Consider the following 24,532-nt stretch of genomic DNA (forward strand, 5'->3'; position numbering starts at 1 on the left):
ATAGGATAACTCTCCATTGTGTCTTTTGCATGCCTGCTTGCCTCTTCGCCATTGCATGGAGTGTTGGTCACATTCTGGCACAAGCTTTTGTGTTAAACTCTCTGTTGTACATTTGTTTGGAAGCAAGTAAACAGAGTTCTTGACTAGAAATGGAGATTGATTGGCTTCAAGTTCCAAGTTTTCTGTCCAACCGAGTACAGCCGCTCATAACTGTGTACCACCATTTTCTAATGATTGTACTCATGGATATTACAGTGAATGAACACAACAGGCCAGTAGTGTACAACTACTAGAACAGTATGTGGTCTAGTTCAGGTGGAGATCTCATGTTTCCAGACCTCTGATGCTTTCAGTGAGTCAAACAGTAATGGCGTCGTGCTCATTGACGACTGTTTCCTTTTTGTTTTATGTGAAGAGAACGATCCAATAGGAGCTCTGTAGTTGGGATTTAGAGTGGGTTCATCATCTTCTGCTGAATAGTCAAGTGAAATGAAATGGTAAGTCAGTCTGCTTATCAGGCTGAGTCCCACAGGTTTTTTATTACTAGAAGCAGCATAGTCGGCCGGTCTTTGGTCCAGACTGACATATCTCCATTTATTGGGTGGATTTCTGTTAGATTATATACAGACATTCATGTTCCCCAGGGGATGAATGAATCCTCATCAAAGTTTTTACTCATACTGTGAAATAGTTTTTGCGTACTATTGAATATTGCGATATTTCCCACCATATGTGACATGTTTTATATCTGACTCTCATTTCACTGCTTTGCTCACTGTAGCTTTTACCTTGGCATGTGACAAACAAAACTTTGAACTGCTGTTTAGTGGCGGCATCTCTTATATGAAAGATAAAATACAATAATATAATTAGATTCTAAAAATATCCCCCCCACCCCTCTAAATCAGTGGTTACCAACCTTTTCCAACTCATGTCCCACTTGATAATATCAAAAACGTTGGCGGCCCACATCTGAGCCTGTAACAATGCCGAGGCCAAATAATGCTCAAAGAACTTTTTCTTTTAATGATAACGATCAAACATTGAAGATTGATCACTTTTCGATTCACCAAATGTCTGTTTCCCCTTCAATTCTTCCTGTTGCTAACCAGCTATCCATTTTGATGCTCCAGTTTTTGCCATGGATGTGATCTTTTAGTGCACAATCAGACTGAGATAGCAAACAAGTACGTGGTCTGATTTCTAATTACATCTTTTCACCAAAATTGTACTGTTTTGCAAATGATTTGGTCTATGTGCAGTAACTTTGCGGCCCCGGCCCACTGGTTGGGAACCACTGCGCTAGATAATATCGTATATCTTGAAATTTGGGGCTGGACTGTGACGAGATATTAAATTTTGGATATCACCGAGCCGACTGAAATATTTCAGATCTGACTGCCACAAAACCTTGTACAGACATTCATGGTCATTAGGATGAATCCTAACGACGTTGACGACCCTCTGTTTCTTTTCCTTATAGCGCCACTGTGAGGTTGACATTTGTGGTTTCTGAGTGAAATGTCTCCACAACTATTGGATGGCTTACCATTCATGGTTCCCCACGGGTTAGTGTGATAACTTAAACGATCCACTTACTTTTCATCTAGAATCATCATGCCGACTCTTGCCCCCCAGACGCCACATATTCTTGCTATGCTGCAATATTCCAGTTCAGGGTTGTCATAGGCGTAAAGTTGCACTTAGTGTGCTTCCCTTGCAAGCCCCCGGGACAGTTACACCTGGGTTATTATTTGATTAGCTGAACCAGAGCTCCTGAGCAGTCCAGCGTGGAGTAATGGAGACAGCTGTGAGAGATTATTCATGCCCTCTTATTTCTTAAGGTAATATTAATGTAATCTGTACTGTGTTACACACGTTGCCGAGTGACAGAAAAATATGGGAGATGGGATTATCAGACATGACGCAAAAATAGAAAAAAAAAAAAAAATCAAATGTAATGCCAAATGTAAGCCCACGCTGTTACAAACACACTGCGTTGCCTCCAGAATTTCTGAACCACTCAGATGTGCCCACACTGAACACCACCATCTAAACCAAACCTCATTTTCACTCGGAGTGGGAGATTTTACCACAGCTCTGGCAGCACTGGAATGTAAATAGTGTGAAATGCACAAGTTAATCTGAAAGTGGAGCCATTAGTGGTCATCAGTCACTGCCAGCTGCAGCGTTATAGCTCCTATTAGTTTGTAGCTACGGCTGGAGCTCGCCAAGCTGGTTTCACGTTTCCAGGCAGAGACTCGACTCTCATTATGTGAGAATAGTAACGCAAAGAGAAATTTTGCAGAGTGAGCTCCAACAGGCAGGTTTAGAGCAGATTAATCAAGGTCTGGAGTGTTAGCTCCTCGTGTTGTTGTGAAAACAATGACATTTAAATTTGAGTATGGGCTAATTAATCTCACCATAACAGTTGGCTCAGTCATTCAGGGGAAAGCTGCTGTGTGGTTTACTGAAAGTGAGATTGTAATCCTGCCATAATGAGCATCTGAGTTCATGTGATTATGTTTAAAGGGTCAGGAGTTAAAAAAAGAAAAATGTCTTACTTCCTGCTAGTGGTGTGTATCCATGCAGAAAGAAATTTGAATTAATATGCCCAGGTTCTTCTCTTGAGATTTCTTCAGCTTTCATAGGACTGTTTATTTCCTCTGAAGATATCATGGCTGACGGTACGTTGTGTGGATTATTCAAATGTTTGTGGAAAGACGTGTTGCTGTTTAACCACACATGAACCTCCATCCACCTTCGTTCTACTGAGGTGGAGGCAAAACCTTCAAATCCTCGACAAATAAAACCAAAGTGATGCAAGTGAGACAATAATGTTTTTTTTATTTTGGGTGAAAAAAAACATGAAAAATAAACTAATGAAAAATAAAATGTAATAAAGAAAAACGTTTTAACTGGTTTGGTTGAGAAAACAAAACATTCATGTGATTTCCTCCAAACTAATGCAACACTGCAGAACCATGAACGGCTACAATACATTATTAGTTCCACCTCTAACTTGAATACATTATGCTCAGTGAACAGACCCTTTTGACCCTTCACTGCGATGTGGCCTGTGGGACATTGTACCGTTGTGCATTATGCTAAGCTAAGCACTTACTGCAGCTTACAGAACCTTAACCATAAAATTACTTGATTTTCTTAAAGGCTCCTTTCATGCCTATCGCTGATACAGCGAACAGAAACTGCTGAAGGATTTTCTCAAGTGGAACAATAGAAGAGCTGCAGCTTTAGGATTAAACACGAGTGTTTGATGCATTTTACAGTTTATACTATGAATATGTTAAAAGGGCTGATATTTTTTTGTATTCTCAACAAATCCCATAAAAACTACCATGACAATGGAAGTGTTGTCTGTCTGTATCCAGGGGCTGATGTATCGTATGCTTCTCTGTCATAGAGCTCTATTGTTTTCCACAAAACTATTAAAACGTTAAAAGTCTTTATAAAAAACATTGATTTTAGTTTCCTAAAAAAAAAGACCTTCAGATTCAATTTAATTAAAGTCTTCAATATTTTGTATAGCTGTTACTTTTGTCTCTTAAATTTAAATTTAGTACATGATTTTAGCAAATATTTGGTTGGAAAATCTCCAGTACCATTGTTCCAGGTTTTTTTTAAGTTGATTAATCAAATACTGCACCAATAACAACATCCATGCAGTGAAGAAAAGTCCGTTAAATATTTGTGGTATATGTCGGTTTTTAAAAGTGATACAGTTGGAGATGGTGAACCTGTGAAACTAGTAAATGAAATGTGCATTAATCCACCACTGAAAATAGTACCCAACAAATGCACCATTACTTCCTGTTTGAGTAACATTTGCTAAAAACTACAATACCCAAATGGTTTAGGACATTACTGAGCTTTTTAGAAAACACTGAACCTCAATATGTGATTTGTCTTTTAACTATTTTTTCAACAAATGTTTTTCGGCTTAAAGGCTCCAAACAGGGTAGGTGACTCATAATTTACGTCCAAATGTAGCACAATTTTGCGAATGAATATATGTTTCCATCCACTGTTGTTATGTAAAACGTTAGGAGTTGATTCTTTAAAATAAACAGAAGGGTTAGGGCGCCAATTCTCCATTTGTTGCCATTAAAACCGCTGAAGAAAAGTGGGGTACTACAAAATGACGTGATTAAAAGAGCGCCAGTCAAACCGCAAATGGTGAAAAATAATGTGGAAATCAATATTATTAATATTATATATACACCAGCTCTTACAGCCAAGCGTAAAAATTTCAGATAATTCAAAAGTTTTTTAATTTCGAGCATTTCCACTCAGGTTTTTTATTAGCTAATTGAAAATGCACATAAAAACCAACCTAATAATAGAAACATAGAATAAGTCCCGCTTTATCCTTTAACACTGACAGAAGATAATGTAACAGCATTCCATTATATTGAAAGTACTAATGGTATTTTTATGTAATTAGAAATATGACCAGATTCTGGATGAAACGCGGCCTCCTTTATTGTATAATTCACATAATCTTGTCTAATTTTAGTGAGTGCTGTGGGTTCTTGTCGTCATGTACAGTAGCAGCTGCAGCTCACTCATTTCCCCTCGTCTGTTTAGCTGGTGACAAACACACATGCAGGCTTTTTTTTTTTTTTCTTCAATCTGCCCCTATTCGTTGCCGGTCTGCAGCTCATACAGGATTGGTTATCACTCCTCTTCCTCTCAGGGAGTCGGGGAGTCTCGCCTCCTCTTCTGATGCAATAGAAACCCCTGCAGCAGTGCACTGCTGTGTGTGTGTGTGTGTGTGTGTGTGTGTGTGTGTGTGTGTGTGTGTGTGTGTGTGTGTGTGTGTGTGTGTGTGTGTGTGTGGTGTGTGTGTGTGTGTGTGTGTGTGTGTGTGTGTGTGTGTGTGTGTGTGTGTGTGTGTGTGTGTGTGTGGTGTGTGTGTGTGTGTGTGTGTGTGTGTGTGGGTATGTGTTTAATGGTCCCCCACTGGTCCCCTTTGATGTTTCATTAGTTTGCCAACTCACTGAATGCACACACACAAACATGGACGATACTCCCGCTGCAAAAACACATGATAGATTAACAAGCAATTATGTTATGTTGGATGCGAGCGCACACACATTTTCATATGCACATGGACCTGCAGTGGTCATGGAAACTGTAAAAAAAAAAAAAGTGCAAATGTCGTGCGCACATTTCAAGGACCCCACACACACACACTCACGTTCCTCCACATCCTCAAACAGAACAGAGGGGATTGTCAGCTTGTCCACAGAGGTGGACGTGGATTCAAACAGCAGCCTGCGACGGCGGCTGCTGCTGCTGCTGCTCCGGCTGCTGCCACTAACACTGTCATAAACACAATGGAGCAGAGTGCTGCATAATTCTCTCCTTTTCATGGCTCCCAGCTTCACTTATACAAATATTAATGCTCCATTTTACGTCTCTCGTACTCTTGTCTTTCTGTCTGGAGTGGCCAAAGTAATCACAGCCTATTGTCTTCTCTCCTCGCCTCAGTGTTGAATCTAGAGGAGTGTAGCCACACCGTGGGCCCCGACAGGGAGAGGGGAATACTGGAGACGGCTTCAATAGGATCCCAATTATTTAGCAGCCATCTTCATTTTGAAGGGAATTATAATGGAGCCTATTGCTTGTGGGATTTTTCTTCTGCTTGTTAAAGTAACCATAGTGACAAAGGAGAGGAAGAAGTTAATTAAAAAGAAACGCTTGACTGTATAATACCATACCATGCACAGTATATACTTCATACACATTATCACAAAGACAGGACCAGAGTGAAGATGTAGAGAATTAAAAAACACATTTTTGTGGACAAAGTGACTCTTTTCCTATAATTCCTAAAGGAAGTTCTCTCTGCCAGGGAAAGAGGGTTATAATATTCCCACTGAGCAGCTACTTCCTCATCCTCTCATGCTGAACTGAGGACAGAGTGGATTCAAGCTACTGTGACTCACTATCGCAAAGTAGTATTATGAGATGGGGCTGGCTGGGGCTAACTGTTAGCATGCTAACTTCAATAGAAGAGAAGAAGTGATGGAAATAGAAGCAAAACCGCTGGAGAAAGCTCTGGGTGAGTAAAGGAATGAAGTAAACAGCTGTTAATGCTAACATTGTCTATGTAGCACTAGCAAAAATGTACACATGTAGTATCTTTTTAAAGAACAGTAATTTAAAGTGGCTAATATTGATGTATTTTTTTTTTTTTTTTTATCAAGACGATGTAAAGATAACGTTACAATGTGATATGATCTGTCCAGACCAAGACTTCAGGGTACTGGTTCACTCTCACCACCCTCATATAGTGCAGCTGTTTTCAACCCCTAAAAAAAAAAAACCAAAACCTAAAAAACACAGTCCACTACCTGCACAGTCAGAGAGCAGCTGGTGAACATAGTGGAACATTTAGCAGCTAAAGACTCAGATATTTATGAGCTGGTGGAGACCAAACAGAGCTAAAAGAAAGAGAGGGAATACTGGACTTAGATCCATCAGGTGGAAACAAAGGGGACTCACAGTTTATGATAGTTACAGGCTTAAGGTTTTCTACTGTACGATATTCCTTGAATATGCTGTTAGTAGGACTTCCATTGCAGCATAGTCAAAGTCAAACATGTTCACTTGCTGAATGTTGACTTTGGCTCCAGACACACTCCACCCAGTTAGCTCAGCTCAGTTTTTGCAGGTTTTAATTCTCCTTAGGTTGTATATTTTTATATCTTTAAAAGGTTTCGGGCATATCTGTGTCTGAGCCTTGAGCTTCTTGAGTTTAGCGTTTCCCTTGACAACGGTTGAGTGAAAACTGCGAGCCGGCGTTGCTAGGAGACCCGTTGTCATCTTTCACGGTGCGCTGCTGACGGGGGAATACCAAACGTCCCCTGAATGTTGATGCAAGGTGTTTTGTTTTGTTTTTCAACTGGTCCACACAGATCTCTGTTGTTGGTATTTTTAATCTCTGTTATCTTAAAACATGAGGGAGGAACTGTCATATTGTTATTCCACAAGGAAAGAGAAAGGCAGTTAGCCTAGCTTGCTAACATTATCACTCATGTGCCAAGTCAACGTCCGTTCCTGCTCACTCAGCACAGCAGTCAGGTGGCAGTTTATTAGGTACACCCAGCAGTCTAATAAATCCTCCTGTATGTTGGTTATAGTGTTCAGGTTTTATTGAAACTGTTTGAGAGAGGACTTGATTCAACTCTCTGATCACTGTGGAAGCTGAAGTCTGTGTTACTGTTGATTTCATTGATGTAAATGGAGTAGAGAAAACAATAGAAACACCTGTTCATCCTTGTCCCTGATAATAGCCCCAATAAAATACAGCTGCACCTGGACCTTCAAGGGAATTATTTAGCTTTTTTTTTTTAAATTAGATGATATAATTCCTGATCTATATGGTTAAAGATATACAGAACTGATGAAGAAGTGGTGGGTCCTGGGCTGGGTGCCACAGACTGGGCTGGAAAGTTGAAAAGACGGACGGACTACATATTGGTTTTGGTCTTTTTATGGGATTTTTGACGGTAACAGAAATATTTTCAGCCTTATCCTTGTAACTACAGTCCAGACATCATCAGTGGATATCAGAAATTCATGCCCAGTACAAAAACAACAACTTAGGCTCACCTGGTAGAGCATGTACCATTTCGGCTTAGTCCTTACCACAGTGGCCCAGGTTTGAGTCTGGTCCCTGGCCCTTTGCTGCTTGTCTTCCTCTCTCCCTCTCGCTCAATCAATAAATCAATAAAACTTAAATTTCTTCAGCTCAGTGAAGGGAAAGTCTAAGCAGTTTGTCTGTGGATCATACAGTCATGCTAATAATTTTTGGTATCAACCAGTATCCAAGTCATTTAGAAGCTTGAGACTTATCAAAAAACAGATGAATCCTTTGATAAGATGTATTAATCGATAATGTATTTTAGGTTTTTCCAAAACGCACTGTAAAAACTCTAAAATGTATTTAACAATTAAACGATTATGAGTCATCTGCAAACATCCACAAAAATAAACTTGTGTTTTTCTGTAGGAGGCTGTTTTATTAAATGGTTTCTGTCGCTTCAGGGAGCTTGTGAGCTTTGCGAGGCGCTCATCTGTGTTCCACGTGTCTCGCATGGAGAACGTGACCGAGGCATCTTCTATACAGAGCGGCATCCCCAGACTCCCCATGCCATATTTGTCCCAGCGAGCTAGCTCAACGCTAACCCATTCAGACAACTGCTTTTGTTGCCCTCATGCTGTTGGGCTGTTGATACGATGCTCGGTGGAAAATCGCTATTCCCCAATCTGACCCGGAGAATAGCGGGAGTGTTTTCCACCGCTAAAAGGCTTAGAAGGCCGACTGCTGCAGAGTTTCCCCCCCCGACCGGCGCGGCGCTGAGGCACGCGGCCAGAATCACTTATTGACACTTCACTGCCATCTGTCAAGGCTGTGAGGTTCGCATAGCAGTCTGCACATTAATAAGGCTGAACTTGGTGGAAAGCAATAACAGGATGAAAAGTTCCCACTAGATTCTATGTGAAAGACAATTATCTTCCGCTGTAGGCTGTATATCTGAAGTCATATAGAGACCGAACAGGAGTGAAGGCTGTGTTTGCACTGTAGACTTGGCTGACTGTGAGCTGCACGAGGGCTTTTGTTGTTTGTTTTATAAATAGTAAAAATCAAGAGGGCAGACGGATCATGCACATCCGGTCTGCTGGTGTCAAGGTCGAACCCGGACTCGGACTGTGTTAAACCTCTGATCAAAATACTTCAACCGTGACTGGACTGGCTCAGCGGGGAGCGTACGGGCAGGGAAGTGAACAAGAGGTTCCCTCCTCTCACTTTAGAAACTAGTGCCCTTGAGCAAGGCAATTAACCCCCAGCTGCTCCCGTGGAGCCGCTCTGTGGGAAATGGAACAAGACTGTGGCTAAATCAGGCAGCTCACGAGTGAACGTGTCAAGTGTGTGTGTGTGTGTGTGTGTGTGCGCGTGCGTGTGTTCGTGTTCCTCGCCTCCTTCACCTGCCTCTCCTCCCTCAGGCTGTTGTAAAGATGTGTGTGCTGTGTCGACTGGAAACGCCAATTCAGATGATGTGACGCAGGATTTTATGAGCAGAATATGATGGAAGATTCAGATGCAGCCTCAGTGGAAAGGAATGCCACGGTATGTGTGGTGATAATGCCCATGAAATCGCCGCGTTCGGGGTGTGGCAGCTGTCTGTAAGGAGTGGGGGCACGGTACAGCTGCGCACAGCTGCCCCATCAATCAAAACCCTGCATATTAGCTGCTGGCAAATCTGGGTCTGAGTAACTGTTCTCTGTGTGAAAGGTGGAGTCATAACACTCAGAGCTGTTTACAGGTTTGAGGGTTTAAAAGCTGGAGCTGTTAATTAGTATGTATGTATGTATGTATATACAGCGCTTATATACAAGCCTCTAATGACTTCTTATATAGAGAGTCAAGACGAGGAGCTGAAGAGTAAATGATGAAGCTCTTTTCTTGGTTTTAAACAAGATGCCGGACGGCGAGGTAAGGGTCAACTGTTCTCTCTAGATACATCTGCTGCTGATTCTCTGATGGGTTAAAAACCTTTGGATATTTTCTATAGTTCACATAATGTTAATATCTTGTAGTTGGTAGCAGCATGTGGCGTTACAGGAGGTCAAGGCTGCAGCTGAGGATTATTCTCTTCAGTTGATTCTGGCATTAACTGACAGTAATTAAACCTTGTGTTTCAGAGACATTGGATTAACTTCCTTCTTATTTTGGCTGCAGCAGACCCGTGTGTGTGTGTGTGTGTGTGTGTGTGTGTGTGCGTGTGCGTGTGCGTGTAAAATTAATAATAATTGAAAAATTCTACATTTCAAATAGATATTTAAGGTCATTTGTCCCGTCAGGTGGTTTTTAAACAAGTAGTTGACCTAGTTGTCATCACAATTAACAAATACTGACGGACTCTTAGTGCTTCACATCTTACTGTAACTTATTATGCTGAAATCTACTGGATGTTAAATGGATTTATGTCTCTTATTATTGTGTTATTTTATTTATGATGGGTATTGGTTATGTTGACAACTGTTGCCAACCAAGCTGCCCCTCGGAGACGATAAAGACTTTCTAATCGAATCATTTAAATAAGGTCAGAAGAACAGGAAAAATCACTTGAACCTACTTTGCATTGAAGTTGTAACGCATGACTTTGCCACAAACTGGACTTTCACCTTTGATGAAGGTGAGAAAATATGGACGTTACGCCAAAGCATTGCTGTTACACCAAATAATGAAATATTCATGTTATATAGATGTGTATCCATGAGCATGTCTATTTCTTTTTTTGCCAAAGAGTCATTCAAACACAGAGATGTCCAGGACGTGATCCTACACAGTGAGGTTACGTCAGAGAGTGGACTCCTGTTATAAAACTCTATAATCTATTCTGTATAACCACGTTTTCACTGAAGCAAAGCGTCGTTTTCTGTAGCAGACTGATGAAATGTGAAGTCTGATCAAAATCATGTTTAGGAGCCGTTCCCATAAAATTAGGATTTAGAATCAAACTGATGAAAACCTTGTTCAGTTGTTTGTCTTTTGAGCTGTAAGAGAGGGGCCCGGGAGCCTTCAGGAGCCACAACAGAACATGAGGCTTCATCAGTTAATAGGTCAGTCTATAAAAGGTCACAATCATCCGGAGCCTGAGGCGACATCTCGAGGGAGCCATCAGTCCAAAAACCAAAGATATTCAGTTTATAATAAAATAAGTGACATTTTTTACTTGATAAATGACTTTTATAAGCAACATTTACACGTGTAATAAAGGCTTCATAACACATTGTCATGCAGTTATAAGCACATCTGATTATTAATGTTTGTCAACAGCTATAGCTCATCCTGTGGCTGCTGTATCACCAGATAATGAATGATGGTGTAGTAAACCACAGTTGTAATGTAATAATATAAAATATGTCTTCATATAGTTTCTGACGTATACTGTCCTTATATAACTAGATTATACTGTTATAAACCATTTATCATACGTTTAAACCCTGGTAATAAATACTGAATAGACGCACTTAAAGTGAAGTGTTAATGTTAATTGAAATTAATGGCGATATATTTTGATTAATGGACTAAATCCACTAATTTTATTACCTCCACTCTTCATTTCATGTGTCCACACTCCAGTGGTTACCACTCATCATGAGACTCATCCAGATGTTGGCAGCTGTGTTTTCTCTAACAGTGACAAAGCTTAACCTGACACAGTGAAGTAATAATGATTTTTGTCTCCCATTTAAAAAGTGATTGTGCAGCTCTGTTGGATGAAGCTTGTTGCTGCTGTGATTCTCATCAGTATCATCGTCAGTGCTGCAGCAGCTCTGCCAGCCTGGATTATACAGTGTTCAGTGGTTGGACGTGTGGGCTGTTTGTTATGCAGCCAGCTGTTTGTTAATTGTTTTGGAAAAAAAAGGATAAATGACTAGTTGAGTAAAACCTCCTGATCTCAGGCTAACTGGTGTTAAATTCAATTATTGTAACAAATTACACGCGCAGAGTAAAACGTGTTGGCTCTCTGATTGAGTCTCTGATTTATCGTCTGTGCTGCAGAAATGAAAATCAAAGGAATTTAATGCTTATTTAAGGATATTTTAGCTCCTGGATTTTTTACTTTTGAAGTCATCATGATATAATGATATTGGAATTACAAGCACCAGCTGGGTTTGGTGTCACAGTTGTAGTGATTTAGTGCAGGTTCTCCTAACGAATCTGCTTCGGGCTCAGCTGTAAAATAAAGGAAGAAAGACAAAGACTTTGGCAAAACGACACAATGCCGACAAAACGGACTTAAACAACATTATCTACATAAAAACTCAGTATTGGAAAGTTGACAGTTTGATTCTTGAGCAGCTCATGGGTGGAACAAGTGAAATTATACACCTCTTCTCATTGTCTTACCTCAGTGATTACAATTCAATTTCAACATGTAGAAAACCTACAGCTTTTTTTTTTAAGTCTTGCTTCACTGTTCCTCCCTCTTGAAATTCATGGAGTCCCTCATGCAGGGAAATATAAATAGACATTCCCCTGACTGACTGACTGATTTACTCACAGCTAGTTTTTCCCTGATGTTTTCTGCACATTTGGTAGCAGCTGGTTGAACTTTGCTGCTGTCCATTATCTGATATGATGACTGTGTGTGTGCTTTTTGCTCTGCATTCACCCTGGAGATGTTACAGTCATGATGCACCACAGTCAGCAGAGTAGCACTGTTGGGCTTCAAGACATTTTACTTATTTTTACAGCACTGTTACATGTTGTTAAACTCAACTGACTTTAAGTTTCAATTCAATACAGAGGTAAAGCAGTCGATTAGTTGGTTGAGGAAAGTGTGATGGATTCCCCAGATGTTCAGCAGCTGTCCACGGACAAGTTGAGGGGCTTCGTCTGACTTTTTAATGTTTCCAGTGGATTCATTCGAAAATAAAGACCCTGCAAAAGTGTTTTAAGTATGCTTTTGATGGAAGCATTAAGTAAATGACAGTCTGAGTCACCAGTCAGTCATCACTGTAGAGGATGTAACCGCATTACTCCTGTATTGCAGCATGGAGCTCTGTAGTTTGCAGTGAACCCACATGGGTTGGTTAGTGGTTTAAAGAAAGATTAAGATCAGATTAATTTCTTTTCTAACATGAATTCATTTGCATGGTCACTGTAGAAAAACATACTTGGATAAGAGATACAAAAGTTAGAGGTACAATATGTTTACAGGGCTGCAGCTTGTTTTCTCAATTAACCCATTAATTGTTTAGTCCATTAAAAGCCAGAAAATTGTGGTAAAATTTCCTTCAATCCAAGTTGAGATCTTCAAATATCTGGTTTCATTTGATCAACAGTAAACTGAACTGTTGATCAAGTTTGAAAAAGAAATGAAATTCAACATCTGAGAAGCTGGAACAAACAAATCTTTGGTGTTTTTGTTTTAAAAGATGAACTCAAAGTATTGCAGATGACGACTGATTTTTTTTTGTATCTTGGGTAAATTAAAAAAAGGTGGCTTCTCTCTTTCTGAAGAATAAAGTTTATTTCTAAAGCACGACTTAATCCGACTGAAGTGCCGCACAAAGGATGAAAAAATATAAAGGAAAAGTAAAAACACAAAGACAAACAACAACAATAAACAACCGTAGACAAATACAGAATTACAGACATCACAATAGATGAAAGATTAGTGGGCCAGAAAGGCCAGTGAATGAAAATGACAGATTTTGTAGTATTATTTAATATAAAAATAATCTCTCCTGGGAAACTGTGTGACGAACTTACCCCAACAACAGCGATGTTCAAGTGGAGACAGGTTTAATCTCCCGCCGTATCTCTGTGTTCACACACAAGCTTTTCCTGCAGGACTCACTGATGATTTTCTTGCTACACATATTTGTCAGAAATCATTTTCCTATCCGCACAAGATGAATGGAGCAGAGAGGAGCAACATTTCTGCTGCTGATCCCTTCAGTGTTAAAAAAAAGGAGAATCTGTAGCAGGGAAAACTTCAACAATAATTTCTCTTAAATCTCCATATTTAACTTCATCGAACCTTCTCTCCGGCACATTTTCTCATTGTTCCCGCTCTCTTCAGAGTGTGCTGCTGCGCAAATCAATTTCATTTACACTTCAGTCACGAAAGAAGCGTCACACAATGTTCCCTGAAAATTTGTGAATTAAATCAGGGTATTGGCGTGATTGCAGCGATTCGTATCAACCTGTCATGTTTCATCACCGCACCTGAAGTCACTTAAACATGACAACTGCATCATACGTGGTTTAAATGATTCATACGGGAGCAGGAGGAGGTCCGCGGAGAGATCCTGAGGGAGAGTTAATTGTCCATTACAGTGGACAAAAAAACAGCAGTGTTAAATATGCAGTGGAGTTTCTCTTTCTCGTTAACCTGAAGAAAAGGTCCTCTGCAGCAAATGTAAATTAGTTAGAAAGACGTTAGAGACAATATTTCTTCATCCATCTTTATGTCCTCTTCTCTCCACTTTGCTGTGTTTACTCTCATCTTTCTCCATATTTCATGTTCTGCCGTGCAGTTTTTCTAACCTCTATCTGCTCTTTTTCATCTTTCCTTCACAGCTCACTAAACATAAACTTTATAATTCCCCGGGTGCTTGAGAAAGATGTAAAACTACATTGAGATGGTTTTTGGTTCTTAAAACCACGAATATATCTTCTTATAGATCAACACCTCAAATAAAACACAGGAGAAAAGGAAAATATGGGACCTTTAATGTTGTCTATACAAAACACTGATTGGCTCAGTTGTTTTTCCAAACAAAGTGTAACATATGGGACCTTTATATCACCAAACACTATAAATGTATAAGGCGCAAAGCCCAGAGGGATAATTTGGTACATCAGATTGTATGTGTGCATTTTATCCGTAAATTTTATATCTTTTGACGTGATCGTTTCCTACATATCTGTGTACTCATGCGTGGCTGAGTGCCGCGCTCCTGGCTCATTGTAGCCTCAAGAATCCAAACGGCTCCCATGCAGCGCTCGCAAAGACTTACACAGCCGAGACGCACAGATGCATGAGGCGATCGGAGCTGGCTCCACGCAGCACTGTGGGAGCTCATTACTGTATTCTTTGGGCTGGAAAATGTCTGTCAGTAAAGATTCATTAAAAGCCAACCTGCTGCAGCGGCTCCTGGTTGTGCTGTAATGAGAGGTCCTTCACAAGCTGGGGCTCCCCCAGCGGCTTCAAATTGCACAGGTGAAATATCGCCGGCGATCTGCGTTACGGGTTTGTAATTGAGTTGGGCTTTGATGTGGTCGTTAGCGTGACATCGCTCGTGTTTGCTCACTTCTTTACGGCTGAGCAGTTGAGGGCAGTTTGGTGTTGTCTGCTTTGGGACCATTTATTTTATCTTTCCTCAGAAACATTTCACTCAGCAGCTTGCCTGTCCGGTTTTTCATAATTTCTCTCCTCTCCTCTTAAAAGTTAAATTGATTGAATAGTTTGTCTATCATTATTGGTGTAATTCAGGCATTTAGAGACTGTTTTTTAGAGTCGGTTTGTTTAACCCGACTGACTGAGCTGCTCTAATTTTATCTTCAGGATTCAGCTTCCTTTTGTAGAGCTGTGTTGGTAGAGGATGATGTAAGAGCTGCTTTGTCTGAGCTAAACTGTTTAATTTGTCTGTGCCTGTGTGCTAAAAGCTTTCCCTTTCAGTGCTTTTGTTTCTTTCCATTGATTATCAAGGGCATTTTGTTTGTCTTTGTTTGCTCATTCTGTTTTTTTTTTTCGTTTTTTTTTCTGAACATTGTGCTGCCACGTCTCAACATCATCTCCGATCTTTCTTTCTCTATCCGTTCTTCTTCTTCTCTGCTAACTTCTTATCTTGTGTCCCACAGACTCGTACGCCACGTGTGACACGACTCAGCCCGACACAGCCGGCTCTCGCTGACCAGGCCAGCAGGGTATCCTTCGCGTCAGCAGAAAATCTGGAAACAATGTCCGAGCCCGACATCCCCATCGGCTTTAACCGGATGAACCGGCTGCGCCAGAGCCTGCCGCTGGCCCGCTCGTCCAGCCAGGCCAAGCTGAGGGCACCAGGTCAGGAAATAATCTGCACCCTGTGCTACACTGTGACCCGTGGGCTTGAACTCTTCATATTCTGTACAGTAGATGAGCACATGTAAGGGTTACAGAGAATAGTTGACATGACTAAAAACTTGAAATAGTTCTGTAGAAATTATAATTTCATATCTGAGTTCATCACCAACTCATGCCAAAGATGTTCTATGTTCATATTTTTAAATCCAGGTCAACTCTGAGTTTTATTTTGTTACCTGTGTGTGGTTCCTTCTTTTTCTTATTTTTTCTAGTTTTTAAAAATACTCAACTTTATTACTGATATATTTTTTTTAGCCTTTTAGGGCGTGTGTCCATTATAGCGTTTTTCTCTGGCACTTGATCAAATGCACTGTGCATTGGTTTTGTTTCTATGACAACAGTATCTTGACAACATATCACCACCGCCATGTAAGATAGACTAGAATCTCCCCTTTGCTTTTTATTATTATTCGTTGGACATTGTTTTTTCACCATGAGCACCACCACTTGGGATAAGTAGACAGGGTCGGAACAAGCCTCTCCTCCGTTATCTTAGTTACCATGGTGATGAGTACCAGCCCATCCAATTGGTTGCCTGAAAAGGAGCTGCAATGACGATACCAGTGCCCTTCAGAAAAGTTAGTGCTCGGAGTGAGAGGGTATTTCTGCAGACTGCAAGAGAGGGGCGTAACTGCAAGTTACAAAACGAAATGTTGTTGCCAGGATGGCAGATCGTGTGAAGACAACGGTAGCTGGACACGAGGACAGAACTGACTGTTTTAAGTCTGTTTCTCCATGATTTCATGAATAATTTCATGAATAAAGATGTATCAGTTTAAACCATCATTTGCCGTCCATCAGTATTCTATGTCTGGGTGGCAGAGGCAGCAGTCTATACAGTGCCCCCGCCACTTCCTCCAGCTCTTTGCCAGTTGACAGTGCCTCTTTGTTTGGACTGAGAATGAGCTGCTAGCTGCAGTGCGGACTGGTAAAATGGATCTGTCCCATCTCGTGTGTGGGTTGGTGCTCTTGTCACTGTCGGAGCCTCAGAGTGAGACCCTCCAGGCGGGAAATGTTTGTTTCTACAATGTATTCAGCGGTCCTACACGGCAGCTAGCAGCTAGTTGACATGCCTGCCGTGCTTAAACCTCTTTCACACTGGACAAGAAGGCACAGCGGTATGATGTAATACGAAGTGGGTGTAACTCTAAGTATTGCAGCCCGCAGACAGATCCTTTTGCAGAGCGCTCTGAGAAACAACGCAGGGTGCAGCATTTTTTCTCTCGGCTGCCGCATGCAGCCGCGTTTGTTCTCTCTTCACCAGGAACAACGGAAAGAAGGACACTGGCGCACTGAAAAATATCTTAGCAGCTGTTGGATGGATTTGCAACAAAATCATTACTTTCATTTGTGTTTCCCAGAGGGTGAAGCCGCCTACTGGTGTCTTGCTACATCATCTAGCGCCACCATGAAGTTGACATGTGACCTAGAGTGAAATGTCTCAACTACTATTGGATAGTAGTTTTATTCATTCATCCGATCGTCTGTTGTTTCATCTAGAACCATCTTTAGGTCAACCTGCAAAACAGTTGACTGTCATTGTGAGCATGTTAGCATCGTGCTGTTAGCATTTAGCTCACGGCACCACAGTCCCCACAGTACAGCCCCACAGAGGTGCAAGCATGGCTGCAGGTTGTCGGTCTTTGTTCATCAGTACAACTCACCTACAATTATGAGAAATACTATATTCATGACCTGCGCTGACACAGCTCTTCATGGAGCCTCAGTAACAGCCTCATCTCATGTTTACCTCTAACACTCACATTTTAGTGCCTTTACTGTCAGCTAACATTACAGCAACAGTGCCGACGTTTGACACCACTTCCTGCTTCGTGCTGATCCACCCTCCTTTTCCATCACAGCTGAGTTTGCAGTTAGATCATTCGAGACAGGGATGTTGGAGCCGTGCTGTTTTCCTCTGTTGCCGTGTGAACAGTGATGCAGGGAAACAAAAGGCCAATGATTCAGCTGACAACATGTGGTGGTTTGATCAGGCAGCTCACATTACTGTATCCTCACTTTAGCTGTCTTGTCTTGTGTCGGGCTTGATCACTGTTGTCCAATCTATTGACAGTGTCCCTTTGATTGACAGGCCGAGAGCCAATCACACCCTGGACTTGTCTATGCGTATAAACTATTAACCTTGTTTGATGTGTTTGACAGACAGTAGCAAACAAGACACATTAGTTGTGACTGTGTAGTGGGGTCCTCTTACAGGGAGTCGCTTATGTGTGTTGACTGAAGGCATCAAATGTCAACGTAGTAAGCCTGGCGCAGCCCTCTGAGTGTCGAGTCAAAGTCAGACCTCAGTCGACTGCCTATAGGAGCCCTGGATATAAAGAGAGCTGTCTCATCAGTCAGTCTACCTGTCAGCTTTGATTAATGACTTTGGCAGCAAGTGAAATCATCCGCTGCTTAAAATGAGCTTTGTAGCATATGGAGGATGAAGATGTATTTGTGGGAGTTAGAAAAGGTATGACAACATGCAGCTGTAATTCCTGATATAACATTTTTTTTACGCGATGCACTATACCGCTAAAGGGAGGAAGCTAACTGTGTCGTTTCATGTGACTTTTTATCTTTTGGTGTGATACACATCAAGACACAGGAGAGAATTAAAGGATTAAAGGTCCCATATTTGACACATTTCCTGCCTCTCATCTGATTGGCTGACTGTGTTTTTGCTTGATCAAATAAAAATTTAGCAGATTTCAGTAAAACACTCAGCACAAAAACCTAGCAAGGCTGGACGGTAGGGTCCAGGTGGGCGGGGCTTGGGCATGGCTGAGAACGGTGACTGTTTTGTTGTGACATCACAAAGTTCCAAAGTTCTGACGGCAGGTTTTAAGGCTCAGTTTCTGAATACAGGCTGTGTGCATTTCTCTGTGGACTGAGGCTTTGATACTTTCACAGAATTAATATAGAACCTAGACCTGATCTATAATCAAACAACAAATGGACATCTGCCTTTAGACTGTATGGGACCTTTAAGACACCTTTGGTTTTATTACTGGTCAGCAGAAGTTATAAGAAATACAATCTGTAGATTATTTGACATGTTACACAATAAATCAAGTTTTTTGAGGCAGTAAATTACATGTACAGTTACTTAATCATACTACCAGTTCACTTTGGTACCAGTCAGCAGTGTTTGCCGCATTTCCAGGGTCCTCAAGACCCACAAAAATCTATGAGGTTGCCAGGAGGTGGTGGGATGGTTGTGTGTATGTTTTTGAATATGCAAAAAGATTTTATTCAAGCTAACATCGGTGTTTAGTTGCTGCCTCTACACTCTCACTGGGTGCAAAAAGTCTAATATATTGAGGTGAAAATTGTCCCTCCGCTCTCTCCAAACTTCATCTCCCCCTCACCCCTTCAACCATCGTGGATCTCCCTCATTGCCCCTCCCCATCCATAAATGCAGGGATCTTGTTCCTCCAGCTCGGAGAGGAGACTCGCCGGGTCCATCTGACCCACGAGCTGACCAGCCTGGACACTCTGAGGGCCCTTATTGTGCACATGTTCCCCCAGAGGCTCACCATGGCCATGCTCAGGTACGCCTGGATCACATGACACTGATATCTGTCACACCTATTGATCTATTTAGTGTCACATTTACACTTAATTTGGTGCCAGTTCTACCAATCAATCACAAGATGAGATGTGTAAATGACACACTGCTCTCAGCTTCGGACACAGATATAGAAATAATAAGTCTTGTAAACAGATAAGGAAACAGATAAAAATCCATACAGCTAAAGGAGGTGTGAAATTGCCACTTTCAGGCCACACGTTGACACAGATGCATAAAATCTCATCTTTAGAATCAAAGCAAAGAATCCTGCTGAAATAACTGGTTGAAGTTAAATTTGAACTCTCCTCAGTGTTTGTGTAAAGAAACATAAACTATAATGATACTGCAGATATTGTTCATATTCTTTCATCTTTTAACTTTTAATGCTCCAGTATCTGTCTGTCCCTTCACAACATTAAGTATTTGGTAGGACCCATCATGCTGTTAGGAGGAGGAAGCTAGCAGGCTAGGCTAACAAGTGGTGGAACAAGTAGAAGCTAGTTAGCACTGATTCCCACTAAACCTTACTTTAGGATGGTATTCACAATAATCAGCTCACAAAAAAAAAAAGCAAATCATTTCTTAGTGAAACTGAATTTCAGTTTCTGTTTTACTTTAAGCTCAGGCCTTGTGTTAAAGTGGTGTGTATACAGGATGAAAAAATCCAATTTTACCGACAACTGGGCCAAAAAATCAATGAGCATTTCCATCGTCTTAATTGAAGATTATCTGCTCTGAAACAGCTGATGACGGTCTCGCACCAAATGACTTTTCAAGCGATTTCACTCTTACAGACTCATTTCCTATGTCGGAATAAAGAGTTGATGGTGAGCAAGGAGGCACAAGAATGTGAGTTGTTTGGTGTGAGATTGGCATTAAATACATACATACAAGGAAGGCAAGGGTGATTGGACTAAAACCTCTGTGACTTATGACACATAGTCTTCAGATGTGAGAGGGTGTCAGACTTTAGTCTTTTCATAGTCCTCTAGTGTCTGGTAGGTATTTACAGTTCACATTATTATTGCTATCAGGACTCTGTAAACGCCAGACTCAGAGAATATTACATTTCTGAGTTCAATATCAAAATGCGTCCTCTCATTACAGCGGCTTCATGCACTTAAAGATCTTCCAATTTTCCTCCCACTCTGTAAATGAATGTACATCACTGGTTATTAGCAGATAATAGCTGCTGAAATTGTCTTTGCATGGACTATTTATCAGTGTTTCGCTCCTTTTTTTTTGTTTTGTTTTGATGACTATTGACGTCCAGGTCTCCCAGCACGGCTCTGCTGATCAAAGATGAGACCCGTAACGTCTTCTATGAGCTGGAGGACCCGCGGGACGTTCAAGACCGCTGCGTAATTAAGATTTACTGCAAAGAGCCCGTCTACGGCACCTACCCCGGACACCACAGCCCCCACCTGGCCAACGGAGACCTGCGGGTAGGTGTGTGTGTTTGAGCGTGTGGTTGTTGTTAGCGCTGCACCAAGAATTTAAACAAGTTTCTGATAGAAAAGTGCAATCACAGGAGAGAATGAGTGAGATGTTACACTGCTCCCGGCTTTTCATCTGCATTAGCTTTGTGTTATTGTGATGCCAAGAAAACGATCCTGCTTCAATCACAGTCACCTTTTCCTTCATTACCCATTCAGTGTGTGTGCAGCTGGCTTCTGACTCATAGATTAGGGAGCGAGACAAACACTTGTCTCTTGCTGGCAGAGGCCGATAGCAGCCAACCAAATCATCCCACAAATAATACACTTTATAATTCCCCTTGAAAATTGTTATTTATTCACACCCACGGCTGTAACTGTCTCCCACGTTCACGCTCTGATATTATTTTCTGTGTGTTTACAAACACCAGTTTACATTACATAACGTGTCCGAGCATAAGTGCGGCCTCATCCGCTCTCTGAGGGTGAGTCATGTGACCTCACTCCAGCGCTGGGCCAGAGCCAGCCTGTCACATCATCGTGCTGACTGGGCCGGACGCCAGCAGACTGTGAAATGACATCAACACTGTTCTGAGATGATAGACCGTGGACCCCGTTCATCCGAGGACTGGGTCATGGATCCAGACTTGGACTGTTGTAGTAGAAGTATTTTGAAATGGAAAGTGGACGGTAATTATTACTAATTATTTTATATACTACTTTTAACCTGAGAACAAAACAAAAAGAGGGCTGTGGAAACTGCTGACATACAGTTTGAGGTTCAGAGTCCCGCTCATGGACACTTCAGTATGTAAAGGTAGAATCTGGAATCAAACCCTGTGGCTAATGAACGACCTCCTTTACCCCCTGACACACAAATATAAGCCCAAGTCATTTCTGTGTGAGCTGCTCGTGACCGCATGATCACGTTTGGTTAAGTGAAGTGCTGAATGACCTGTTGTCGGTCTCAGGACTTTCATTTCCCCAGGTGCCTACCTGCATTTGTACGTCATTGTTTATAGTATTTTCTAATTTATCTTATTTATTCTAGATTCTGTTTCTATTCGTATTTTCTTCTGTATTATATTTCCCCCTCTTGTGCTGCTCTTCTTCTGTGCAGCTGTGTCAATTTGAATTTCCTCTACGTGGGATCAATAAAGGTACATCTTATCTCGGTGGGTCCATGTGCTGCTGGCGACATCATCAGATCTGTTCAGTGAATGACTTTCCTGTCGGTCCACACGTTTACATCTCAGGATTTTGTTTGTTTTGTGTTTTTTGTGAATGAGAACGAAAGGGTGTAATTGTCATTTGATTTTTGAAGTTTTTACTGGTCTGGACCAAACAACAGAGACCTGGGAGAGCATGAGACGCTCCGTGCTGAAGGTCGGGATGATAAAATGTCATAAAAGAGAGTCCAACCTTTATTTTAGACATAATAAACCTTCGTCTACAGTTAACATCTGTGGTGCAGAAAAAGGATGGGAAGCCCCGTCTCTAGCGATTAATCAGCTGATCAGTTTTCTCTCTGGTAGATGCTGCAGCACTGCTTGTAAGTGTGTTTACCTGTATCTTCCCTCCTCTTATCGATGAGCCATAATGGGGTTCATCTAAACTCATCAGGCAGCTGCCGGCAAAAAAAATAAGTGTGGCATCAGCCTGATTAGCATGATTACTAAAGCTTCATGAACTGCCAACAGATAGAGTGGCTAATGTCATTCAGGTCTGCAGTGTCAGTGTTTTCTGTACAAGCCTTTTCCCTTCTGTTGTCGTCTAATTCCACTGTGATTATGGAGATGAGGAAGCACTAATTTAAAGTGTTGGATAACGCTGCTTTTATAGAATAGAATAAATTATAAAGCAGATATATCGCATTACGAAAGCAGACATGTGCAGTGCACACTGAAAAATGAATCTGCATGTTAAACAGCTGGCTGTTTCTGACACTCTTACTGCTGTCAATCAAACACCCCGAAGCCTTTAGTTTTCATGCGTGTGTGTGTGCGTTTGTGTGTGTGTGAGAGAGATGGTTGTTCTGCCGGCAGGTGTGTGTGTGTGTGCGCCCGCACCATGTTTTGGAGGTCAACCGCTCTGTCTCCCCTGTGATCGGTCGCCGTCTCCAGCTCGTGCGCTGAGCTCTGAAATCTTTCCAGCGTTTTACAGCCTTATCAAAGCAGCAGGCTTACCTTGAGTTTTATGTGTATAAGGTACATTGGCTGCTGCTGCCACGCCAAGGTGAGCGACGAGGACGTGTGTGTGTGTGTGAGCTTATTGAACCCAAGCCAGCACAGCCAAGATCCCCTGATTGCAGACCACAAAAGCCTGGCCAGGATTACTGAGCTCCATCCAGGCCTCTGACGGCAGGATAGAAATATGGTTAAGGATGAGATTGATTGGCAGATCTCCCGCAGCGGGGGCCGGCCCTGAAAGGTGGCATGGGACGACTCTTTCGGCGGTGCACCTGTGATAGATGTCTTGTGACTTCAGGGGGTCTTGAGAGGTGGGGATGAGATGTCCGTGTGTCTTCAGCACGGTTAAAGGATGGTGTCGATACGGGGCTGTTGCTAAGATACACGATGGAAGATGATGGCACTAGAGTCATTAGTCTGCTGTGAGGCTGTCCACAGGGTGTTGTTGTAAGAGGCCTAAGGGTTATTATGGGGAAATATTGGTTTTTCAATTTGCATCGTCTCCAGGAGATAGCCTTGTGCGTCATAAGCAATTACAGTGTTGTCTTCTTTTGTGTTTCCTTGCTGTATCTATTACTCTTGGCCGGTGCCTTCACTTGCACCGTGCTCTACTGCTGCTGCTCTCCGCTCTGCTTCGCTTTGCTTTGCCTTTCTCTCACACATTTGGGATTGATGCCAAAAGATAATCCCTTCACGCTCAGTCTGTCAATAAGCGATCAAGTGCAACTTGAAACACACTTAAAGGGGCAATTTAGAGTCTTTCCTGTCAATCTTGAAACAGGATCTGTGAATTGCTGTGAACCGTTACAGTGAGCGGCACCGACTTTTTATGATGAAGATTTTTTTTTTTTCTTTTAAATGGCTCGCTGCCGGGTCATTACTCACTTTTTGTGATTGTTTGAAAAAAATATTAAATGGACAAAATTAAAGGGTAAGATTTCAGGGGGAAAGTGAACTGACCTGAAAGTCACTTATGAAGCTTCCTACTGACTCCATGGGAAGGGTGTGACACAGTGGCGTGCTCTCAGGGCAAAGAAGGCGAGCAGTGCTTGACCAGTTAAAGCTAATAATAGATATCAGTTTGAACAATACTGAAGTGAAAGAGATATCTCTCCTTATATCTCAAAATATAAAACAAAGTGGGGTCCCCGGACCCACAGGGGTCCTTGAGGGGGGTCTCTGGGGGTTACCAACAAAAAGGGGGATCATTTATCAGGTTTAACAGGTTGTAAAGTTGGACATTTTAACATGGGAGTCTATGGATGTCTATGGTGATTGACTCACTGTTGTAGCTAACCTCAAATGGCCTTGGAGAACAGCAGTTTTTGGTGCTTCCGTGTTGGCTTCATTTTTCAGCCTCTGAGGTTGATGCTTGGCCTCAGCAGGTTTGTTGTTTGTGGAGGCTAGCTTGACTACAAGGCCGCCGCATCTATCGTTTTTGTCATTTCCGTTGGCGTAACTGTGTCCCATTCAAACCTTTATTTATACAGTGAAGGCTTAGAGTAAGCTCTCTTTTTCAAGGATGCCCTGAGACAAAATATACAATATGAAAAACAATAATCCACAAATGTGCAAGCAGTTGACGAAGGCTGGGGCTCATCACGCAGAGGGAGGAGCTGCATTTTTTATAGGACGTTTGCACATTGAGGATCATCC

The 24,532-nt window shown here is 41.8% G+C and overlaps 1 protein-coding gene across 9 annotated transcripts in view; it reads left to right on the top strand.

Moving 5' to 3' along the window:
- Nucleotides 1-24,532, top strand: part of srcin1b (SRC kinase signaling inhibitor 1b) — a 108,735-nt gene that overhangs the window by 53,550 nt on the left and 30,653 nt on the right. For all 9 annotated transcript variants that reach the window (XM_056365919.1, XM_056365917.1, XM_056365922.1 and 6 more), the window contains 3 exons: nt 15,416-15,617; nt 19,102-19,231; nt 20,525-20,696. In XM_056365919.1, the coding sequence (XP_056221894.1) occupies nt 15,416-15,617; nt 19,102-19,231; nt 20,525-20,696 (504 nt within the window). The remainder of the gene's footprint in view (nt 1-15,415; nt 15,618-19,101; nt 19,232-20,524; nt 20,697-24,532) is intronic.

This window comes from Seriola aureovittata, chromosome 21 (genome assembly GCF_021018895.1).
Source record: "Seriola aureovittata isolate HTS-2021-v1 ecotype China chromosome 21, ASM2101889v1, whole genome shotgun sequence".
In the NCBI taxonomy this organism is placed as follows: domain Eukaryota; kingdom Metazoa; phylum Chordata; class Actinopteri; order Carangiformes; family Carangidae; genus Seriola; species Seriola aureovittata.